This window comes from Panthera tigris, chromosome A1 (assembly GCF_018350195.1).
Source record: "Panthera tigris isolate Pti1 chromosome A1, P.tigris_Pti1_mat1.1, whole genome shotgun sequence".
NCBI classification, from domain to species: domain Eukaryota; kingdom Metazoa; phylum Chordata; class Mammalia; order Carnivora; family Felidae; genus Panthera; species Panthera tigris.
In genome coordinates this window covers 234,910,282-234,930,463 of record NC_056660.1, presented here as the reverse complement: position 1 = coordinate 234,930,463, position 20,182 = coordinate 234,910,282, and the positions used below count along the sequence as shown (strand labels likewise).

General features: G+C 49.8%; 1 protein-coding gene across 2 annotated transcripts; it reads right to left on the bottom strand.

The window, feature by feature from the left end:
- Positions 1-730: 730 nt before the first annotated feature.
- Positions 731-15,112, bottom strand: LOC122241521. Of its 2 annotated transcripts, XM_042997908.1 has the most exons (4): positions 14,735-15,112; positions 2,949-3,162; positions 1,773-1,884; positions 731-1,248 (listed from the first exon to the last, which is right to left on the bottom strand). In XM_042997908.1, the coding sequence occupies exons 1-4, from the start codon at positions 14,911-14,913 to the stop codon at positions 1,118-1,120; spliced, it is 636 nt and encodes a 211-aa protein (XP_042853842.1). In that variant the 5' UTR covers positions 14,914-15,112; the 3' UTR covers positions 731-1,117. The 2 variants fall into 2 exon arrangements, with proteins under 2 accessions (XP_042853842.1, XP_042853849.1); XM_042997915.1 differs by lacking the exon at positions 2,949-3,162.
- Positions 15,113-20,182: the final 5,070 nt, after the last annotated feature.

Below are 20,182 nucleotides of genomic sequence, written 5' to 3'. Positions count from 1 at the left end.
CAGGTCCAGCGCTTCACCTGCCGTGGCCGGGTCAGCTTGCTGTCCTCACACATCAGAGAGCTTCTCGCACCTTGGTCAGGCGAGAGGGAGGGCCATCGTGTAACCAGCAGGCTACAACTGCATGTCAGGGAAACTGGTGTCTAAGAGATGTCCGCTCCGACTTCATGCAGGGCTGCTGGGTCCTGAACCTCTCACCTCCAGAGGGAGTCCTCATGAGTATGGGAAGCATTCAATGATATCTTCACTGGTTCTATGTGGGTCTTTCTTCCACCAGACACAAGCTTTGGGATTTAGGGCATATGCATCTCCCCTTTGCTCTCTCTTCTTTCTCCTGTATAATGGGAATGAACACACTACATACCAAAGTCCTGTAGGTGGGAAGTGCCTGGGGTCCTGTGTGACTCAGCTCTGCACTAAGAGTGTTGTTGGGGCAGTGGACAGCAGACGTGACAAAAGATGTGATTGGAAGAATAACCGCGCCTGAATGCTGAACTCAGCCACCTGATTGACTTTCTCCTGGGTCTAGAGCAGGTTAGAAGACCGCCACCCTTAGACTTTCCCCTTCTAAATGCCTGTCCTCCTTCATCTGGTAACTTATACTGGAAGAAAGTGTGTGTGTGGGTGTGTGTGTGTGCACTTACCTACATACACATACTCAACCTAATGGTTATGGATTCACTGCTCAGAATTACAGAGATGAATTTAATCAGTTATTTTATTCAGCCCTTTCCTGTCTGCTAAAGAGACTTTAGATTTGAACTGAGAAGGAGAACATTTGCCGGAATCCATCTAAAGGGAACCGATATCCTCCAGAAACACGACGGGTAGAATTAAGTACCAGCTTGCAGGAAGGTGTAGCTGATGAATTAAATAATAGTGCACCTCCAGTCACTTCCCTGCATACTCTGGGAGTTCCCTAGTCGCGTTGTCTGCAATTAGTTTTCACATCTTCAAATTTCCCAGCAAATCTCCACACGGGAGAAAAGCGTGAATGATATTCATTGTTGGGGGAGTATTTATTTCTTCTTTGAAGGCAATTATCCTTTTCAAAGGGTAAGGAGCTACTCTCCCTTAAAATCACTGAAAACCCTTGTGAAGATCTCCAGATTTGCATCATTTACGAGATGGCAGACGTACAATGAGTAATTTTCTCAATTAAGAGTCTCAGACGTGAAGACATGATTCTTTTACTCTTGGAATCTCGAAGCTGGTGAGGCAAATCCTTCATCAGTTGAATGAAGAGATAATCTATAGAATGAATTTGAGAAGGTGGGAAAAAAGCTGACTCCTCGAGGATCAGGTATTAATATTAGAGCATATTTGGGGCACCTGAGGGACTCAGTTAAGCGTCCGACTTCGGCTCAGGTCATGGTCTCATGGTTTGTGGGTTCGTGCTGACAGTGCAGAGCCCGGGTCCTGCTTTGGATTCTGTGTCTCCCTCTCTCTGCCCCTCCCTTGCTTGAGGTCTGTCTCTCTCAGTCTCTCAAAAATAAATAAATGTTTAAAAAAATTTTTAAATAATAATATTAGAATACTGAAAGACATTTTCAGTAATACTTAAAAATTAAGCTCGGCACTTAAACTACTCATGCAGTAATTCACCCTTGATGAATGATTAGCATAGAATGGTATGGAGTGTTCTACTTCATATGAAATCAACTAAGGGTACAACATGTACGGGACAAGATTGTTACCGAAGATTTGATCTCCTGTGTTCTGATTCTTACTCCAACAATACTGACCTTCCCGCAAAGGGGAGTTGGAGGATGTACCTGTGGAAGGAAGTAGACTTCCTTGTGCAGACCAGGACCTGGCGATGTGAGGTAGAGACTCTAGGTACAACCACACAGGATTGGGGCACCGTGGCTGAGTTCCCTTGATGTCCTGCTAGGAGAGAACAGGCAGCTAAGCGAAGGCCAGACAGATTCTGGTCACATACAAAGAACCTATCATTCGGTGGAGGGGCTGGACAGAAAATGCTAAAGACGAAATCATGGAAGTTTAAACGTCCAACCACAGTAGTTCTATTCTGCCAAGCTTAGGTCCCCAGTTGAAAACCTCTGAGATGCTGTCTTAGCTGCCATAACAAAACACCACAGACTGGGTGACTTAAACAGTTCACATTTATTTCTCATGGTTCTGGAGGCTGGATGTCCAGATCTAGGCGCTGGCCAATTTTGTTCCTGGCGAGGACTCCCGGCCACCTTCTTGCTATGTTATCAGGTGGTCTTTCCTCAGTGGGAGTGTGGATTAAGAGAGATCCTAGCCCTGCTCTCTCCCTCTTGTCAAAAGGACACTGATCTCGTCATGGGGGCTTTCTTTTCATGAGCTCACCTAAATCTGTTTACCTCGCAAAGTCCTCGTCTTGAAATACCTTCATACTGGGCACTATGGTTTCAACATATGAATGGGGGAATACAAACACTCAGTCCATGACAAAGACCCGTGGGCTGGATGTTCCTTGGAAGGCACTCCCAAATATTTGAGTCCTCAGGTGCCTCAGAAACTTCAGAATCTGTAGAATTGTCCCATCTTTCCCAGGTGTGAGGCAGGATAACCTCTCTATGCTAGAGGACAATACAGAAGCTTCTTCCCTGAAAGGTAAATGGTGCTCCTCCAAGATCTGCCTCCACTTTACATTCTGTCTTCTAGATCTGGGACTAGGTTAAGTTGCAACATAACTCACCCGGCATGTCTAAAGGAGGTGTCATGGGTTCAGATGTGTTCCACAGAAAGATGTGTTGAGATCCTAACCCCCTTTCCTGTGAAATTGACACTATTTGGAAATAGACCCTTTGTAGATAAGGAGGTGTCATGGGTTCAGATGTGTTCCACAGAAAGATGTGTTGAGATCCTAACCCCCTTTCCTGTGAAATTGACACTATCTGGAAATAGACCCTTTGTAGATAAGAAAAAGTTAAAATGAAGCCCTTAGGATAATCACTAACCCAACGTGACTGGTGTCCTTGTAAGATAAAATAGAGGCGCCTGGGTGGCTCAGTTGATTGAGTGTCCAAGTTGATTTCAGCCCAGGTCATGACCCCGGGGTCATGAGATCGAGGGCCACGTCGGCACACTAAGCATGGAACTGCTTTTGACTCTCTCCCTCTCCCTCTGCGTCTCTCCCCCACTCGAGCACTCTGTCTGTCTGTCCGTCTGTCTCTAAAATAAAGAAAAAAAGAAGAGATGACGCCATGTGCGACAAGTCCCCACCGGGAGAAAGCCATATGTGCTCAAAGGCAGAGACGGAGAGAGGCAGTCACGAGCTGAAACCGACAAGCAGCACGACCACCACCCGCAAGGCGGGGATGGATCCACTCGGGGTCTCACGGGGAGCGTGGCCCTGCTGATATCTTGATTTCAGACTTCTAACCACTGGAACGGTGACAGAATGATCTCCGTTGCTTTAAACCACCCAGTCAGCGGAAATTTGTTACAGCAGCCACAGGAAACTAATACAAGGAGAAAGAGATTAAGCCCCAAGGGATCTTTGAAACCTCACCAGTGTGTACCAGCAGGCACAAGGGAGTATGTCTAGCCTCGGGTTTTGAGGATGTTCGATCAAAGGGCACCAGAACATAAAGTTGATGGGGAGGAGTCTATCAGCTTGAGTGTTCTTCCTACATAAAGAAATGACCACCCGGGCCCCTGGGGGGCTCGGTCGGTTACGCGTCCGACTTCGGCTCAGGTCACGATCTCACGGGCCGTGAGGTCGAGCCCCACGTCGGGCTCTGTGCTGATAGCTCGGAGCCTGGAGCCTGCTCTGGATTCTGTGTCCCCCCCACCCCTCTCTCTACCCCTCCCCTGCTCGTGCTTTGTCTCTCTCTGTCTCAAAAATAAATGAAAACATTTTAAAAAATAAAAAAAAAAAGAAAAGAAATGACCACCTTTGCAAGGACCCCGCAGGATGGGACATACTTCCTGCTAGAACAGAGCACAGGAGTCTGGGCAGAACGATGTCTATAATCAGCTGAGATGACAGAATCACTGTGGCAGACCATGGAGGGAGGAATAAAAAGGCTGAGAAGGGGGCATATGCTGCAGTGGCTATAACTGGCTAACCATGGGCCCCACCACATTTTCCAAGAAGGCCCAGAGAACTCCCCTTTCCCAAAGCTGTATGGAGTGTTCTGGTGAGAAGAAGCAAGTGATGTTTGGTGGTGCTTCTCATCTGCAGGCCTGGGTGATGATGGGGGAGATGGGAAAGGGCCTCTCTCATGAGTGGTCATGGAGATGACAGGACCCGGAGACAATGGAGGTCCGATGCTGGTGCCACGAGGTGACACTTTTCTTAATGACTGACAGATGAAGTGGAATCTGGGAAGGCCTGACCTGTGGAGTGTTCCTGAGATGGCCATCAGCTTCCCCAGATGGCTACAGTACTGGTCGGGTTATAACAGCAGAGGGAATCAAGGGGACATGGCTGAGAGACTGAAGGCACTCATCTCAGGAAAATGTCCCGATCCCTGGCCCAAATTCCAGCCAGTGACAGAGCTAGAGCCCAGCGGCCCAAGAAGTTTCACAGCACCATGACAACTGCACGTGGTAGCAATTCTCCCTGTGTTTCCTCAAGGAACCCGTGGCCATTTACCGTGGTACCTGTATTTTAGGGACTGGGGACACACAGCTATTGTGAAAATGGTTGGAGACAGTGTCTGAGATCACACTGAGAGGCAGAGAGCCAACGTGTTGTCGTGTTTTCCCTACATTAGAGTGGGTATGCATGGTGTCGGCTGATAACCGGAGTCCTGTCCAAGACCCAACTTACAAGGAATCTGTTGGGCCAGTGGACCCACTTGGTGCCCGTTTCCTTGGTGACCAAATAGATGCTTGGATTGACAAACCTGGCAGCTGGGCAACCTTCAACATGGGCCCCCCGTTTGGGCAGTGTGGAAAACACTATCACGGCAAAAGTCCCCCCTCATCAACCCGATCAAGGTAGATCACAAATAATATTGCATCCCAGAAGTCATGATGGAAATCAGTGCCAATAGTAGGGACCGAAAGGGTACAGGGCTGGTGGTTCCTCTGGCATCCCTTTGATTGACCAGTCTGGTCTATATAGAAATGAGTGGGTTTTCTAAAGGATGACACAGACTTCCACAAGCCCTACCAAGCATTTAACCCACTTCTGGTCACTCGATCTGATACAGTATGTTGGCTAGAGCAGGTGCATATGGCCCCAGCTACATCGCCTTCAATGGGTTGTCTGCAGTCAACCCAGAGAGGTGCCGGCTTCCCAGATACCCTTGCACGGAAGAACATGCTGCCAAGATGTGGTGTCAACCCTTCAGGGTCCCCTCAGTTGAGAGGTCATCCCCTTGTCCCTCTGGGTAACCTGAGTCCCCACACCAGAATCTCTGATGAGAAACGTGTTCCCAGAGATCCCTCTGAGTTGGATGGGAATGTGGGGGTCTGCATCCCAGGTTGACTTCTCTCTTTGACCAAACTGCTTCCTCCCCCTTCTTCTCACTGTTGTTGACCCTCATGACCATCTAGCGCAAGATCCATCCCCGTGCCTCCCTCCAGATGACCCCCCTGTGGCTGTAGTGACCTGTCCGGCTCCTCTGGTGCCACAGGACTCAGCACGAACTCCCCCCCCACAGAAAGTCTCTCTGCATTTCTGGCTCAACCACCAAGCTCATGGCTCAGTGCTACCCTGGGCTGTTCTCCTCCTGTGCTTTATCCACCCGCCCTCCACTTGCCAGACTCAGTGGTGGCTTGTCTATTTTCATGCACTGTCTGAACATCGCTTGCAACAGGAAATTGATCTAAAGCCCAAGAGCTGAGTCAACGTACGTGGGTGATTAGGAGGATCAATCCTTCACGTAAGTTGCATGAAATGCTTAAAATTGCAGTAGGATGTATGCCGATATGATCACCTGTGCAGCCATCACCATGTGGCTGTGCTGCCACCACTGTGTGGCACACGGGATCGTGGCTAACTCTTCTAGAGGGCTGACCAGCTCGGCCAGAGTTCTCCGTATTGTCCTCCACGGGATCCCGGAGCTCCATAGCAGGGAATTTGATTCATCCACATTTTATGGGCTGGGAAGTGGAAGCAAAGGAAGGGGAAAAGCTCCCTGGAGGTCACTGTAACCAGCAGAGAGCCAGGACCCGGCCCCAGGCTGCCGGCCGCTGAGCATCTGCTTGGACCCACGTGGACGTCTGTCTCAGCTGAGCTGGAACTCGTGTGCAAAATGGGCCACAGGGTGGCGCATCGTCAGCCTGAGCAACCGTGGGAGCCCACGTGTCTCGGCGCCCACAGCTCTGGGTGCAAGGTGTTTTCTGACTCCGCAGGGTCCCATCCCGGCACTTGATCTCGTTGGTCAAACAGAGGCTTTGAGCAAATTAAATTTCAGTGTCATCTGCAAACTGCTGAGAATAATCGCGCAGTTTTGTGCGCATTTCGTGAGGTTAAAACACAGGCTGTTGTGAATATTATACTCAGGTGAAGCCTGGGGTACGCGTCCAGTGACTGTAGTTTCAAAATATTACAAGATAGGGGCGCCTGGGGGGCTCAGTCGGTGGAGCGTCGACTTCGGCTCGGGTCACGAGCTCGCGGTTCGAGAGTTCGAGCCCCGCGTCGGGCTCTGTGCTGACAGCTCGGAGCCCGGAGCCTGCTTCGGGTTCTGTGTCTCCCTCTCTCTCTGCCCCACTGCTTGTGCTGTATCTCTCTCCCGAAAATAAATAAACATCCAAAAAAATAGGATAGTGTATTATGTTCTGGTAAGTTCTACGTGGACAGCCCCGTCAAAGGCACTTTTGACTCTTTCTACACAAGACAACGCAAGCGGAAGCTCACGCCTTCCGTCACTCGTTACCTACCCTCTGATATTTCTTTTAAGTTAAAAAGCTGTGTGTGGTTACAGTCTACTCTCCTTTCCCACTCTCCAGGTGGTTTGCCTGTGAAAACGCCCTCCCGCTTCCTCTCGCTCGTGCGGGGCCCCGGCCATCAGCCCGTGTCCCCAGCACACAGTCCCCGAGGGTAAAAGCCCAAGGTGCAGGGTGAGGACGTGTTGGGGGGATCAGAGCATGGCAGGTGAGTCCCGCACAACCAGGATGTGATGCCAGCTTCGGGCCTTTCTCCTAGATGCTGGCTTATCTAAAATAATACAGTCGAAACATCCAAGGAGAGAGAGGCCATCCGGTGGTAGACGCCCCTCTGTCACTGTTTCTTAGGACACTCTTCCACCAGCAAAGCCCTGCTCTGTGACCCGGTGGCCTGGCTATCTGTGAAATGCCACCAGAGTGCTCCCCCCATTCGGCTGTCCTCCAGCAAAAAGTTCACTCTCAGAGAAGGATTGTGGCTGCTTTCGCAGAAAGCTATTGCCATAAACAGAATTTGTGGAAGAGAGACACCAACGGTCCCCTTTACCCCCAAACACGAGTCGCGTTTACAGAAGGAGCACAGTTTCACAGGAACGGACAGAGGAACATTCTCCCAGCGTCTCCCCCGTGCCCGCGGGGGGGAAGAACCCCTTACCATCCCTTTCTGGAATCTAATAAGAACAAGGCCGTCTGTTTATCACCCAGTGTTCTGATGACTTGATTCCAGATTTAGAGTTAAGACGGCACATTTTCCACAGGAACTGGATCCCTTCTGACTTTACGGGCAACCAGGGAGCTGTGGCCACAAAGCCTTCTTTCACAGACAGGAAGAGTTTTCACCTGGAAAAATAAACTGACAAAGACAACATTTACATATTGCTGATGATATAGTGCCCTTGGAGGAAACCCTATACGGACTTTCGGTTAATGGTGCATTTTAAAAAAGATGGAAACGCCTGGATGTATTGTCATACATAATTTGTCTGTTTCCTGTTCCAGTTTCTGTGAATTTCCCACAATGTGGCGTCCATGTGACCACCTTGCTGCCTCCGTTGCCCTAAACCAACATCTGGTTTAAAAAAAAAAAACCAGGGCCACTGCTCAGGCCGGAGATCTTTGAACAGCCAGCCTTGTTCACGGCTTCCCACTTCCTCGAAATGCTGCACGATGATGTGTGTTACTGAGGAAGACTCCACCAACCTGGTCCCTGTCCTTGCTTAACTTGTGAGAAATGACAACAAAGAAGAAACAAACACAGTGTAAGTCCTTTGTTTAAGAGCGCTCATCTTGAGCTGCCATGAGGAAAGCGAAGTGCTTGGATTATTCTCTAAGGGATTAAATCTGTGATAACTACTCTTTCTTATTGTTTTTTGCAAAGCCAGTCAGTTTTGTACGAAATTAACCACCCACAACCATCAGCATAGAGGCTGGAGTTGGGGACTGGGGTAGCAGCCGGGGTATGACAGGGAGGGAGAGAGGATCTCCTCAAGAATTCCCCAGATCGACAGAAGAGGAGAGCTTCCTCTTCGGCCTTTTCCACGCCGCCTCAAATCCTAACCCCTCAGAGGGTCCCAGAGTCAGAAAAACCACCGCTGTGCCGCAGCGACGCCGTGATCCCTCTGGAGGCCGCCTGATATTTCCAAGAAGGTTCTGGAAGACTTCACGGGGGTCCCAAAGGGTAGCGCGTGCTGGGCTGGCCCTTAAAGGCGACGCCAGTTGCCAGACCCCCTTAACGGTAAGCGTCATGTGCCCCTTTGAAAAGAGCTTGTAGAGTCAACGAAGAAGTTTGTAGAACGTTCACGTTTGCTGCTGGTGTAACTCAGCGGGAAAAGATGTGTAACTGCCCTGGAGCTTTCCTGGCCTCTGGTGACCCCAGCAAGCCCTGTGCGGCTCTTCTCTCTGGCATTTCAGATCAACACGTTGTGTCACTGTGCGGGACTCTGTCCTCTCCCGGGTGAAGAGAAGCCCAGCCTCCAAGCGCACAGGAACCCCCCCCCCTCCGCACACCCCTCCCCAGGCTCTGGAAGCCTTCAAAGCTTACTTCAAAAGCACAGGGGGAATCTGCAGTGCATCTTTCCAAAGTGGAAACAAAAGTCCTGTTTATCCCTTGATCGGTGGAGCTCACCTGTAGGAAACGTTCCACCTTTTTATCAACCCCGGGGATTGTCTTTTCGGTGTAGACTGGACACATTCTTCACAGGCTTACCGTCCTTAACACCTCCTAGGAATTCTGGGGAGCGCCCCGAGCACTCTTCCCAAGCCTCTGCGCGTTAGCGAACCCTCCGATCCCCCAAACCCTCAAGCGTGTTTGCCTCTTGGTGCTTCACATGGCTGATTTATTGAAATGAGCAAAAGCTTCTATGTCGGCAGGGTAGTGCCTGACGCACATGTGCACAATAAAACACATTTGATGTTTTCGAATAAAGACCTTGCCTTAAATTAGCAAGCTATTGGATTACCCTGACAGGCTGGCAAGACAACACATCAGTCAACGGCTGTCACAACCTCTCTGGAAGCATCTTACTGGGGTCGGGCCAAGACGCCCACCCCGACAAACAGGCCGGGGGAGGGTGGTGACAGGGAGTAGGAAACACAAACGGTCCACACCGTGACTCTCCTTCTTCCTTTTAAAGAACGGGTTGAAAACAGATTTTCTTTGTAATCTGCCATTGGCCAACATAGAGTAGGTGGCCCCCCGTGCCTTCCCTCCTCCCCTCTTTTCTAAAAACGTCCAAGACTTAAACACTTTCCGAAGACCGATGACTCTGGATGATAACCATCGCCCTTTCTCGTCTGTGAGAACCCTCATTTAATTAGCAGGGTTGCGAGTGGCACTGTCATATACGCACTTCTGCAGGTGGCTGTCGCTGGTCTCCACTAGGCCCCCGCATATTGAAATTGAGTTGGATTCTTCTTCTCAGTAGGCAAGTCATTGAAGCCGTCATTCACATACTCGGAAGAGTCAAATATTTACTAGCAGCCTGAAACCGTGTGCGGCCGTACTCTGTGTATTATCATCACTGCTCTGCTTTCGGCATCTCGTATTTCCTCTTTCCAGTTGGTATTCTGGGGTCATGTGAGAAGTAAAATTGTTGACGGCAACAGAAAACAAAAATGGCATCGTTTCCAGGTGTTTGGTGGGGGGGGTGCTACCTTGTCACATATCCGGGTCTCTGTAGTTCCCCGCGTGCTGGTGCATGTTCAAGCCTTACTGTCTCGTCACAGCAGGAGGCCGGGCACGGAGACGTGCACAGTACCCATTTATGGGGTAGACAAGACCGTACAGCTGAAGTGGGCCAACAGGCGGCCACCCGCCATGACCCGTGGGCTCACGTGCCTATAACCCAAGTGCAGAGCCAGGGGGTCCAAATCCAGAGGCTGCTTCGGGCTGAGTTTTGGGGAAACGTGGTCCAACCCAAAAAGGAAGTGGTTCGCTCAACACGTGCTGCTCTAAATGGCAATGTCTCTGGAGACTAGAGTACTTGGACGTGAGAGCGGGCCGAGGGGGAAGGGGCAGTTCCCTTTCACGAGTCCAGGAAGGAAGGAAGACACCTGGGAGATGAGCGGGTCTCATGCGCTCTGCGTTTCCCGGGACAGACATTCCCAAAGGGCTCTGAACAGCACGGGGGGGGGGGGGGCTTGTACACTGAAGGGCACAGCACAATCCCAGGGACAAGGGACATGCTCCTCCAGTGGGGGTGCTTCCAAGAGAAATCAGGAAAGTAAGAAGAAGCTTATTCACACATTTTGCATGTGTGTTGAATATGCTTATATAAGTAACTTTTTTAAAAAAAATTAATGTTTATTTATTTTGGAGAGAGAGAGAGAGAGAGAGAGAGAGAGAGAGAAGGGGCAGAGAGAGAGGGAGGTGCAGAATCCAAAGCAGGCTCCAAGCTCCGAGCTGTCCACACAGAGCCTGATGCGGGGCTCCAACTCACAAGCGGCGAGATCATGACCTGAGCCAAAATCGGACGCCCAACCAACTGAGCCCCCCCAGGCGCCCCAAGTAACTTTTGGTAGCTATTTAATTCAGGCAGTTGAGTTACTGCGATGACTCCATTTAATCGTCAAATCCGGGTTCTTTTTCTGGAAAACTGATTATGTTAGGAAGTTATCATGGCAGAGAAGCTCCTGAAGAATTTCAGATGGTGTTTGAGCAGCCCAGGCACCCATCCCAATAAGCCATTGTGCAACAGAGGATTGGGTGACAATGAAAATTTGAAACACTGTAACGAATCAAGAAGTTCAGCTCCGTCCACGGAGCTTCAGGTCACCCGTTCTCAGCCAAGCGCCTCTGACCCCTACACTGTCCCAGCCGGAGGGCTTCCCGCTGTGTGCTGTGCCCCAGAACACGATGACCCTCCAGTGCCATTCTTCCAGATTAATTGCTAGCATGCTAGTGAAGAAGGTTGTTCTCAACCTTCGGGTTTCCATAGGTCGCTCTTCAGGGAAGACTTCCCACCTTCAGCTGAACCATGCGTCGTCGTAAATTGTCATATATTGCTAACAGAACTCTCCTAGCCGCACTCTTTCCACCCAGAATGGGCCTTGCGGGCAATGTAGCGATTTGGGGCCATTTCAGGCGGAGCTTATCATGTGACCCGCTCGTTGAGTTTTACACGTCCATGAGGCTGCCATGAAAAGAACGGACGGGGAGGGAGCAAAGGAATTCTGGGGGCTGCATGAGCATTGACGGTCGCCCCTGAGGCCCCTGAGAAAAAGACAGTATGTGGGTGCTGGGGGTTGGCAGGTGAGACAGAGAAACCATATTTGGGAGGGAGAGTCCTGGGGATAGAAGGACAGACAAAATTTGTAGGTAGGACCTGGGTGTTGAGTGTGGCCCTGAAGGTCCTAGACCCCACAATGGAGGGATGGGGTTCCCCTTGCTGACAAGGGGTTCCTGAGGAGGCACGGAGGTCAGGGAGGGGACAGGCACGTCATGCTAGGTTATAAGGGAGATTTTAAGACGTTCCCTGCGAAAGATAAACAGACTTTAATTTCCATTGAAGAGCATGCACCATTATTTTACTGTCCTAAAATTCAGACACATTATTGCTCTGGTGACAATTTAAACATGCAGACAATTAGTAAGTCGGAGGGAACCTTGACCTCTTCAGGAGGAGGCAATTCTGCACATTTAGCGTCTCCCCCGATGACAATCTGGGAACGACCAGCAGCACCTGGGTACCTGGGTGCAGGGGTTCAGGAGACGGGCCTTAGAGGGAAGAGGCAGGTGAGAGGGGAGGGCTGGGAGCAGAGGGAGAAGGGGAGCTTTTGTGTGAGGAGGGGACCTCGCAGTATGGCGCAAATGTGGCGATCTCATCAGTCACCACATATAATCACTGCTGCCATAGCAACAACCAGCACCACAAAATCTCGGTGGCTGCACCACGGGGGCTGATCTCCATGTACACTCCACAACCAGCACGGGGTTCTTTTCTCCCGGGTCATGGCCCTTCTTGTCCCGGGACACGAGGGGATGGAGCAGCTGGCCAGGGGACCTCTGCCCGTCTCCTGGGCTTTGGTGCTCTTGCCTGGAAGTGACTCGGGTGCCCTGCCCCTGTGTCGTCAGCCGAGGCGGGTCCCGAGGCCATCTGGAGCTCTGTGGGCAGGGACTGTGACCGTCCCTCGGGGAGCAGAGGTGGAGGGGAAGGAGTTCATCCTCAAATTCACCTCCCCTGCTCACGGGGGCTTCCTGCCTCCCTGCGTCACGCAGGGCTGCCGCGGGGTTGCTTTCTTTCTGGAGAGCAACCGATTCTGAAAGGCACTTCCCTCCTATCCTTTTCGACGTCACATCAGGAACGAGTTCATCATGTAGGCTTCATTTGAATGAATATGTAACAACCGTACTATATTGTTGCTTAACCTGAAACACCGAAAAATTAACTACTTGCGGCTAAGAATAACATCTAGCATCGATTATGAGTCCGCAAGATGCCTATGCGGTTTTCTGAACACATACTGTATGTTCTCAATAAAGGACCTTCTGACTTTTCAGAGTTCTCTTGTCGAAGTCCCTGTGGATGAAGAAGAGACACCCTTCCGCATTTGAATAATTCGCGGGGGAGAAAGGAAAGCATTGTGTGGTCCACTCCTACCCTGTCACGTAAGCGCGGACACGGGTCCGGAGACATCCCCGTCTCACGTGTCCTGTGAATGTGCCCACAACTGCAGGATGGCTGCCTGGAGCCTCCTTTTCATCGCACTCCACAGCTGCTCCCTCTTCTCCGGAACTTCTCAGTGGTGGTGACTCTAAAACCAGTAAGGGCGGGGGTGCGTGCCGGCTTAGGGAAGTGCCTGCTGGAATCCAATGTGCTTTCTTCACTACAGCAGTGTGAGCACTGATACGTGAAACCGCTGGCTTGACCTTCAATATTGCAGTGGTGGCCAGGTGGGACGGTCAAGTGCATGGGCTCCGGGACCGTCCCGCCTGACTTCTCAGTCCGGCATCGCTCTGATTAGGTCTACGAGCTTGGGCTAATTACTTAAACATTCGGTGCCTTGGTTTCCCCATGTATGCGCCCGGGGGGCTCAGTCAGGTGGGCGTCCAACTTCGACTCGGGCATGACCTCACGGCTCCCGAGTTCGAGACCCACACCAGGCTGCCTGCTATCGGCGCACAGAGCCTGCTTCACATCCTCTGACCCCCCCTCTCTCTCTCTGCCCCTCCTCGGCTTGCACTCTCTCAAAAGTGAATACACATGAAAAACATAAAATAAACCAAGAGTTATCTTTCAAGTGCCGCCTACACTTTCCGGCCACAAGGATTCAGAAACCATGGCCCTGGGGCGTGCTGTCACCTCCGGGACCGGCAGGCTGCGAGCAGGGAGGTCACCCCACTGCACTGCGAGATGAGGCTTCAGGACGACCTTCTCGTTTTGATGCATCTCAATTCATAAGAGCCTCCAAAATCGTATACGTCAACCTCCAGGTCCATTTTTTTTTAAACTAATGAGTCCAGTTTGTATCAAATAGCGTGCACGAGAAAGGTGAGGCTTATTAAAATCCTCGCTTCCGGGAGAGGTCCGGGGGCTCACCATGGCCCCCACACAGCCGCCAGAGCCGCTGGGGGCAAAGCTCGAGGCTCGGGCCGACCCTTCTCTGCTCAGCAGCCCTTCCCGGAGCGGCCACCTCCCCTCTGCAGCAGGAAGCCGTCTGGGAGCCGTGGGCCAGGACGTGCAGACAGAGCCACCCGCGGAAGACGGAGGTGGGGGCAAATATCACCCAGTCACCCCTCCAGACAGCACAGGCCTGGCCACAGAGCTGTGTCCGTGCCTGCGGAGGACAGGAGGCCATCGGTCCAGTTGCTTATCCCAGAGGCAGCTCCCACAAGAACAGTTGCTTTAAAAATAAAGAAACCAGGGACACCTGGGGGGCTCAGTCACTTAAGCGCAGGACTTTTGATTTTGGTTCAGGTCAGGATCTCCCGGTTTGTGGGTTCGAGTCCCGTGCTGGGCTCTGTGCTGACAATGTGGAGCCTACTTGAGCCTACACCCTCTCTCTCTGCCCCTCCCCTGCTCATGATCTCTCTCTCTCTCTCAAAAATAAATAAGCATGTTTAAAAAACAAAGAAACTGGATAGAAGATGGCAGAAAGGCAAAAAAAAAAAAAAAAAAAAAAAACCGGAAAAATCCAGTCTGGCTTTTCGAAGTTGATGCAACTGAGAGGCGTGTTTCCAGGCTTTCCTTCCAGAACCACAAACCTGCAGAATTTTGTTTTTCTGTGTGCCTTGTTCTTAACTTCTCAGTGAATGGGGTCCAGCAGCACAGGGGACCAGCCCGCCGGCCCCTCAGCTCCCAGGAGTCTCACTGGAGGGTCCCCCTTGAACCCTGCAAGGTCGCCAAACATCAACCACCTGCCTGCTGTTCTGGAGGGACAACCAGGGGTGGGACTGAGACCTTACCTGAGACCACAGGAGATCCTTCTTCTCCGGGTCTGGGGCCGAGCCCTCGCTGAAGCCCGTCCCCGGGGAAGGCAGCGTGCAGCTGGGTAAGAATTTCCGGCGGTGGGAGCTCGTGGGTCCCGCTTTCCCCTCTCACCTCCTGCAGCCCGGTCCCGAACCTCAACTCCCCCCAACCCCATTGTCCTCCAGGCGACTGTCCCCTGGTCCTCCTGACAAGCTCCCCCAACTCAGTTGGTGAATGGAGGGCAGGGCAATAGCTCTCTCCCCACCAATAGCTCTTTCCCCAATGAAAATGGCTTTTCATTAACAGACTGTCTTCTTCAATGAAACAAAATGTATTCTTAAAATATGGGCCTGAATCCATGTGTCACGTCCCCCCCGGTTCATGTGTTGAAGCCCCGCCTCCCACTGTGACAGTATTAGGAGACGGAGCCATTGGGAGGTGATTAGGTTTTGATGAGGTTATGAGGGTAGGGCTCCCAGGAGGGCCTCGTGTCCCTAGGAGGAGAGAAGGAGACGTTGGAGCTCGCTCTCAGCCACGTGAGGACACGGGGAGAGAAGGTGGTCGTCTGTAAGCCGAGCGCGAGTTCTCTACAGACACCAAATCAGCCTGCGCCCTGACCTTGGATGTCCAGCCTCCACAAGTGAGAAGCAAATGCATGTTGTTTAACCCCCCCACCGGCCTGCGGTGTTTTCTTAAGAGTAGCTGGAGGAGGCTGACGGCTCTAACAATTTCTGGCGGCTGAAACAGCACACACATGTTGTTCACAGTTCTGGTGGCAGAAGTTCAAGGTCAGGGTACCGTGGCGATGCGGTTCCGTGAGGGCCTGGCTTGCAGACAGCCACCTATCAGTGTCTCCCCACGGGGCTGAGAGAGAGGCACAAAGGTCGGGAGAGAGAGGGGAGGCACCCTGCTTTTTCGTCTTCTCCTTATGAGGGTGCTAATCCCATCACAAGGGCCCCCACCCTCATGACTGCGTCTATACATGATTACCCCCAATGGCCCCAACTCTGAATACCATCGCCTTAGGGTTAGGACTTGAGCTTGGGAATTTGGGGGAAGGGGACGCAAACGTTCAGTCCATGACAGTGCCCTTGATCTCGAACCCGACTGAAGGTGCTAAATAATAATGATGAGTAAGCATGGCCTCCAAGTAATTCCAGGTTATAATGAAATAATATGGATACAAATGGATAATAATATATATATAATTATTATATATAATATATATAATAATAATATATATATAATATAATGAAGTAATATGGATACAAATGGATAAACCTTTGTAACTGGAAGAAAAAAAAAACCTGCCCAACTCTGGGTTTGGAACACCTGGGGAAGGAGTGTGAGAACTTGACCTCTTCCTTAGGAAGAATCCTCTCTCCTAGGCATGCGTAATCTCAGCACATGCTGAATTATTCTGAAAGAGCCCACAGGGCTCAAGTTCACCTACACACTGTTACGGAAGCATTTTACTTCTTTTCTTTTCTTTTTGTTTTTTCATGTTTATTTATTTTTGAGAGAGATAGACAGAGCGGTAGCAGAGGAGGGGCAGAGAGAGAGGGAGACACAGAATCCAAAGCAGGCTCCAGGCTCTGAGCTGTCAGCACAGAGCCCGACGTGGGGCTTGCACCCATAAACCATGAGATTATGACCTGAGCCAATTGTGACCCATGAACTATGAGGCTATGACCTGGTGCTTAACCCACTGAGGCACCCAGGTGCCCCTTTACTTCTTTTCAACTGGGGGATAAAAACACCTTTAAACTCATTTTGATGTTTCAACCTAAAGGAGATGAGAATGTGTTTGGAAACATAAAGGGCGGTTTTCACCTCCAATAAACCACACTACCTGGATGACGCTCTCACCTGCTCCTGCCATGGCTGTAGTGGGTGAGCGGGGCCACCTGTCACCCCAGAGTCCACCCAACCCCAATGTCATACCACCCCCAGCTGTGTCCACAGGCATCAAGGTCAGGCAGAGATGCACACACAAGTCATAGATTCTGTGCCTGCAGGGCTCATGGAACACCCCAGCCCCAGGACGGTCTGTCCTGCCAGACAGCTCTTCATGGGGAGGCTAAATGGAAAGATGAGCTAACAGTGGTATTGGAGACAATTCTGCCTTCCTTCCAGGGCAGTGGTTCTCTCTGTGAGCTCCCTTAGAGCTCTGTCCCTGTCCTGGCTGCGGCCCGGGACCCCGATGCCCAAATCAGATCCCGAACCCCACGTGCAATACATAGAAACACGCACAAAAAGCAAATCAAGTGGCCGTGTGTCCCATTCTGAAACTGTTGACAATTTAAAAGTCTTTGTTTCCTGCCTAAGTTGTCTGTGTTGGCATGAGGTGCAAGTTCATGAGATGGCATGAGATGTAGCCCAAGATTGCAGACCCAATTATTTTAAGTTTAGTGTAGCGATCATGCAGAATTTCGCAACTAAACCGGTTGGGAGAGCCTCTTGAAAGGGTGCAGCGGGGACAGGCCAACGAAACAGGAATGGCTTGTAGCCCTCAAAGGGGACACTGTGAAGGATGGGGCAGTGGAGATCATGCCCAGGAAGAGTGGGGGGATGGGAAGATGCCCAGGGAGCAGGAAGTTGCTGAAGGCGATTCTGATTCCTTGGGGGATCGGCGATTGTACATAGGAGAACAGGTGTCCTTGACAAAGCATCTCAAGACACTTTCAGCGTTTATTGTAATCTCTTCTGACCCGATTGATTCCCAGTCAGTCTTTTCAGTCCCTGGCTTCCCCACACTATGATAGTAGTGGGGAGAATGTTCACATTTGCATAATAACCTTCCGAAGTTCCAACATAGAAGACCTGGTCTTGTTTCGCTCACGTCTCATGGAGGCATGGGTGTCATTCCATTTTCAGGGATGAGGAAGCCGAGCAGTAGGGAAGGATCATTGAATACCTTGCTCGTGCAGCGAATATGTGCTAAAACCGGACTTGGAACTAGAGTTCCTAGCTCCCAACCAAATAAATGCGCTTTTTACAGCATACACACGGATGATGGGTGTGGGATGGGGCTCAAATCCACACAGCCTAGCCAGAGCATCCCGTCATTAGTGGGCTAATGAGGTGGATGGAGCCGTTCTCCAGAAATCTCAACAAATGAAAATCTTAAGTTGCTTTCCTCTGATCTCCTCTCATGAGTTTTTTTTTTTTTTTCCACTTTTTCCTACACTTGACCCATTTCTGTCTTAACACATTTTTAAAATTACAGACATGTAATTAAGGCGTCTCTTTGGTGACATTTTGGGAGGAATCTTGAGGTAACGTTTTAGTTCCTGAAAAGAGACATGCAGGAGACTCTCCGAGCCCTGTGTGTTTGGTTCCCACCCCAATCAGGTTGTTTCTCGGAACAGGGACACGAATATACCAATTAGCAGTTCCCTAGATGAAGTAACGCCTCTGAAAATTGTTAACACGCGTGTGGGGTTGTCAAAAAAGCTTCCTAACCTCCTCTATCCCACCGCTGACCACAATTCAAGTATTGCTGAAGCCAGTGATTAAAGCTAAGCACTGTTTTTCGTAAATAACTGGCTTCACGAATCGTCTTTCAATTACCAAATTATCTCCGCTATTGGCCATCATCAGCCCAGGCATTAAGCGGACAATGGGAAGAGAGTAATTCAATTCCAGACTAAAAACCCCCTCCACTCTCTTCCCAGTTAACCCTGACACCTCACTGGCCACAGGCAATTCTCAGAGTGCTTTGCCTGACTTAATTTTGCTTTTAGCATTCAGTGCCAGGAATACCTAGAAAATTATCTACTAATTATCTAGCATTATCTATGTTGGTTCATGTCAAAAGAGCAGCTCATCTAATTACAAGCCCCTTTGCAATTTGCCTCTAAAGAGTGGATTTAAGTGAGAATTTCTCCAAAAGGGTTTGCACTAAAGGCTGGTAATTATGTGCCTTGCATTCTTTGGAAGGTGTTCTCTCAAGTATCAACAACAAACAGAGTCGCTCAAATGATGCTTTCACAGCAGGCAGGCTGTAAGCAATAATTACATCGGGGCATTTTCGGTGTTTCCTTCCACTGGACAATTGGCAAGCAGTGTGCTAACCCAGTCCTAACATTGTCAAAAGGACTGCGTGAACACTCACTCCTTCTAGAAACTCATGGACTCTTCCATTATGCTGTCATAGCACAAGCTAGCCTCTCTCAGCAGGTGTTTCTTGAACGTGTTCAGAGTCGCGGAAATAAAATTTGACTCTACAGTACATTGGCATCTAATCCTAGTCAGTATTTTCGTGCAAATTCTCAGTTATGAGGAAGTTATATTGATGACTGAATGCATGGGCCACTTTATCCACTTAACAAGCGAGTAAAAATAGTACCTCAGCACCTCAAACATGCTAGAAAATTCTGACAGGGCGGCTAATGTAAGAAAGCATTTTAAATGACTAGGAAAAGCATACCTATATTATTATTTCTAAATTTTAAAATAATTCAAAACCTAGAGCAACGTTAAAAGTACGGTTCAAATACCTTTTATTCTTGAAACATCCGAGGGGAAGTTACTGAGCCGATGCTCAGTCACACATGAGTACTTCCTTGCATATTTTCTGCTCACCAGAAAAGGACATTTTCCTACACGATGGAAATACAGCAGAGAAACTACTCTCTATGAGACTGTACCGGTGGCTTTGTGTCACTGTACGTTTCTCTAAAGCCATAGACTGTGCCAGATCGAGAGTGAACCCTAACGTAAGCCATGGAAGCCACAGGCTTTGGCGATGATGGGATGATGGTCAGTCAATGTGGAATCATCGGGGTAAAGGTATCACCTGGCAAGGGATGTTGCCCGTAGGGGGCACGTCCTGTGTGTCTTGAGAGGAGGTTCGCACTTTCTTCTTAATTTTGCTCGGAACCCAAATATGCTCTAAAAAGTAAAGGCTTTAAAAAACAAAACAAACAAAAATTAACTATAGCTTTTGGGTGAGGGAGTGACATGGGCCATTCTTCATCAACAACCCCGTTGACACTGATGTGCTCCCTTGGCTGCCCGCTCATCTACAGCGGAAGAAAAACCATACACAGGAGACTGCTTGAAGAGGGTGAGATAAACAGGACAGTTTGGGTTTTTTGTTTGTTTGCTTGTTTGTTTCATCCTTATTGGGTTTTGTTTTGCTTTGCTGTTTATCTTCGATCGTTTTGGGGGGGCTGCTGAAATGACAGTGGCCACTACCTTCCTGCTATTTTAGGACAAAACTATTCCATTTATTCTACATCTTTAGCCAGACCTTATAAAAACTCAACATTTAGTTTACTTTTATTATTTTTCTTAATTGGTGCTTTTATTTTCTCAAACATGAAAAATAGTTGTTTTTGTTATGATCGTTTATTGTCTGTTCTTTAAAGTTGTCTGTGAGCCTTAAAAATGTTATGCTTTTTTTTTTTTTTAACTTATTACTTTTGGGTTTCTCTAGG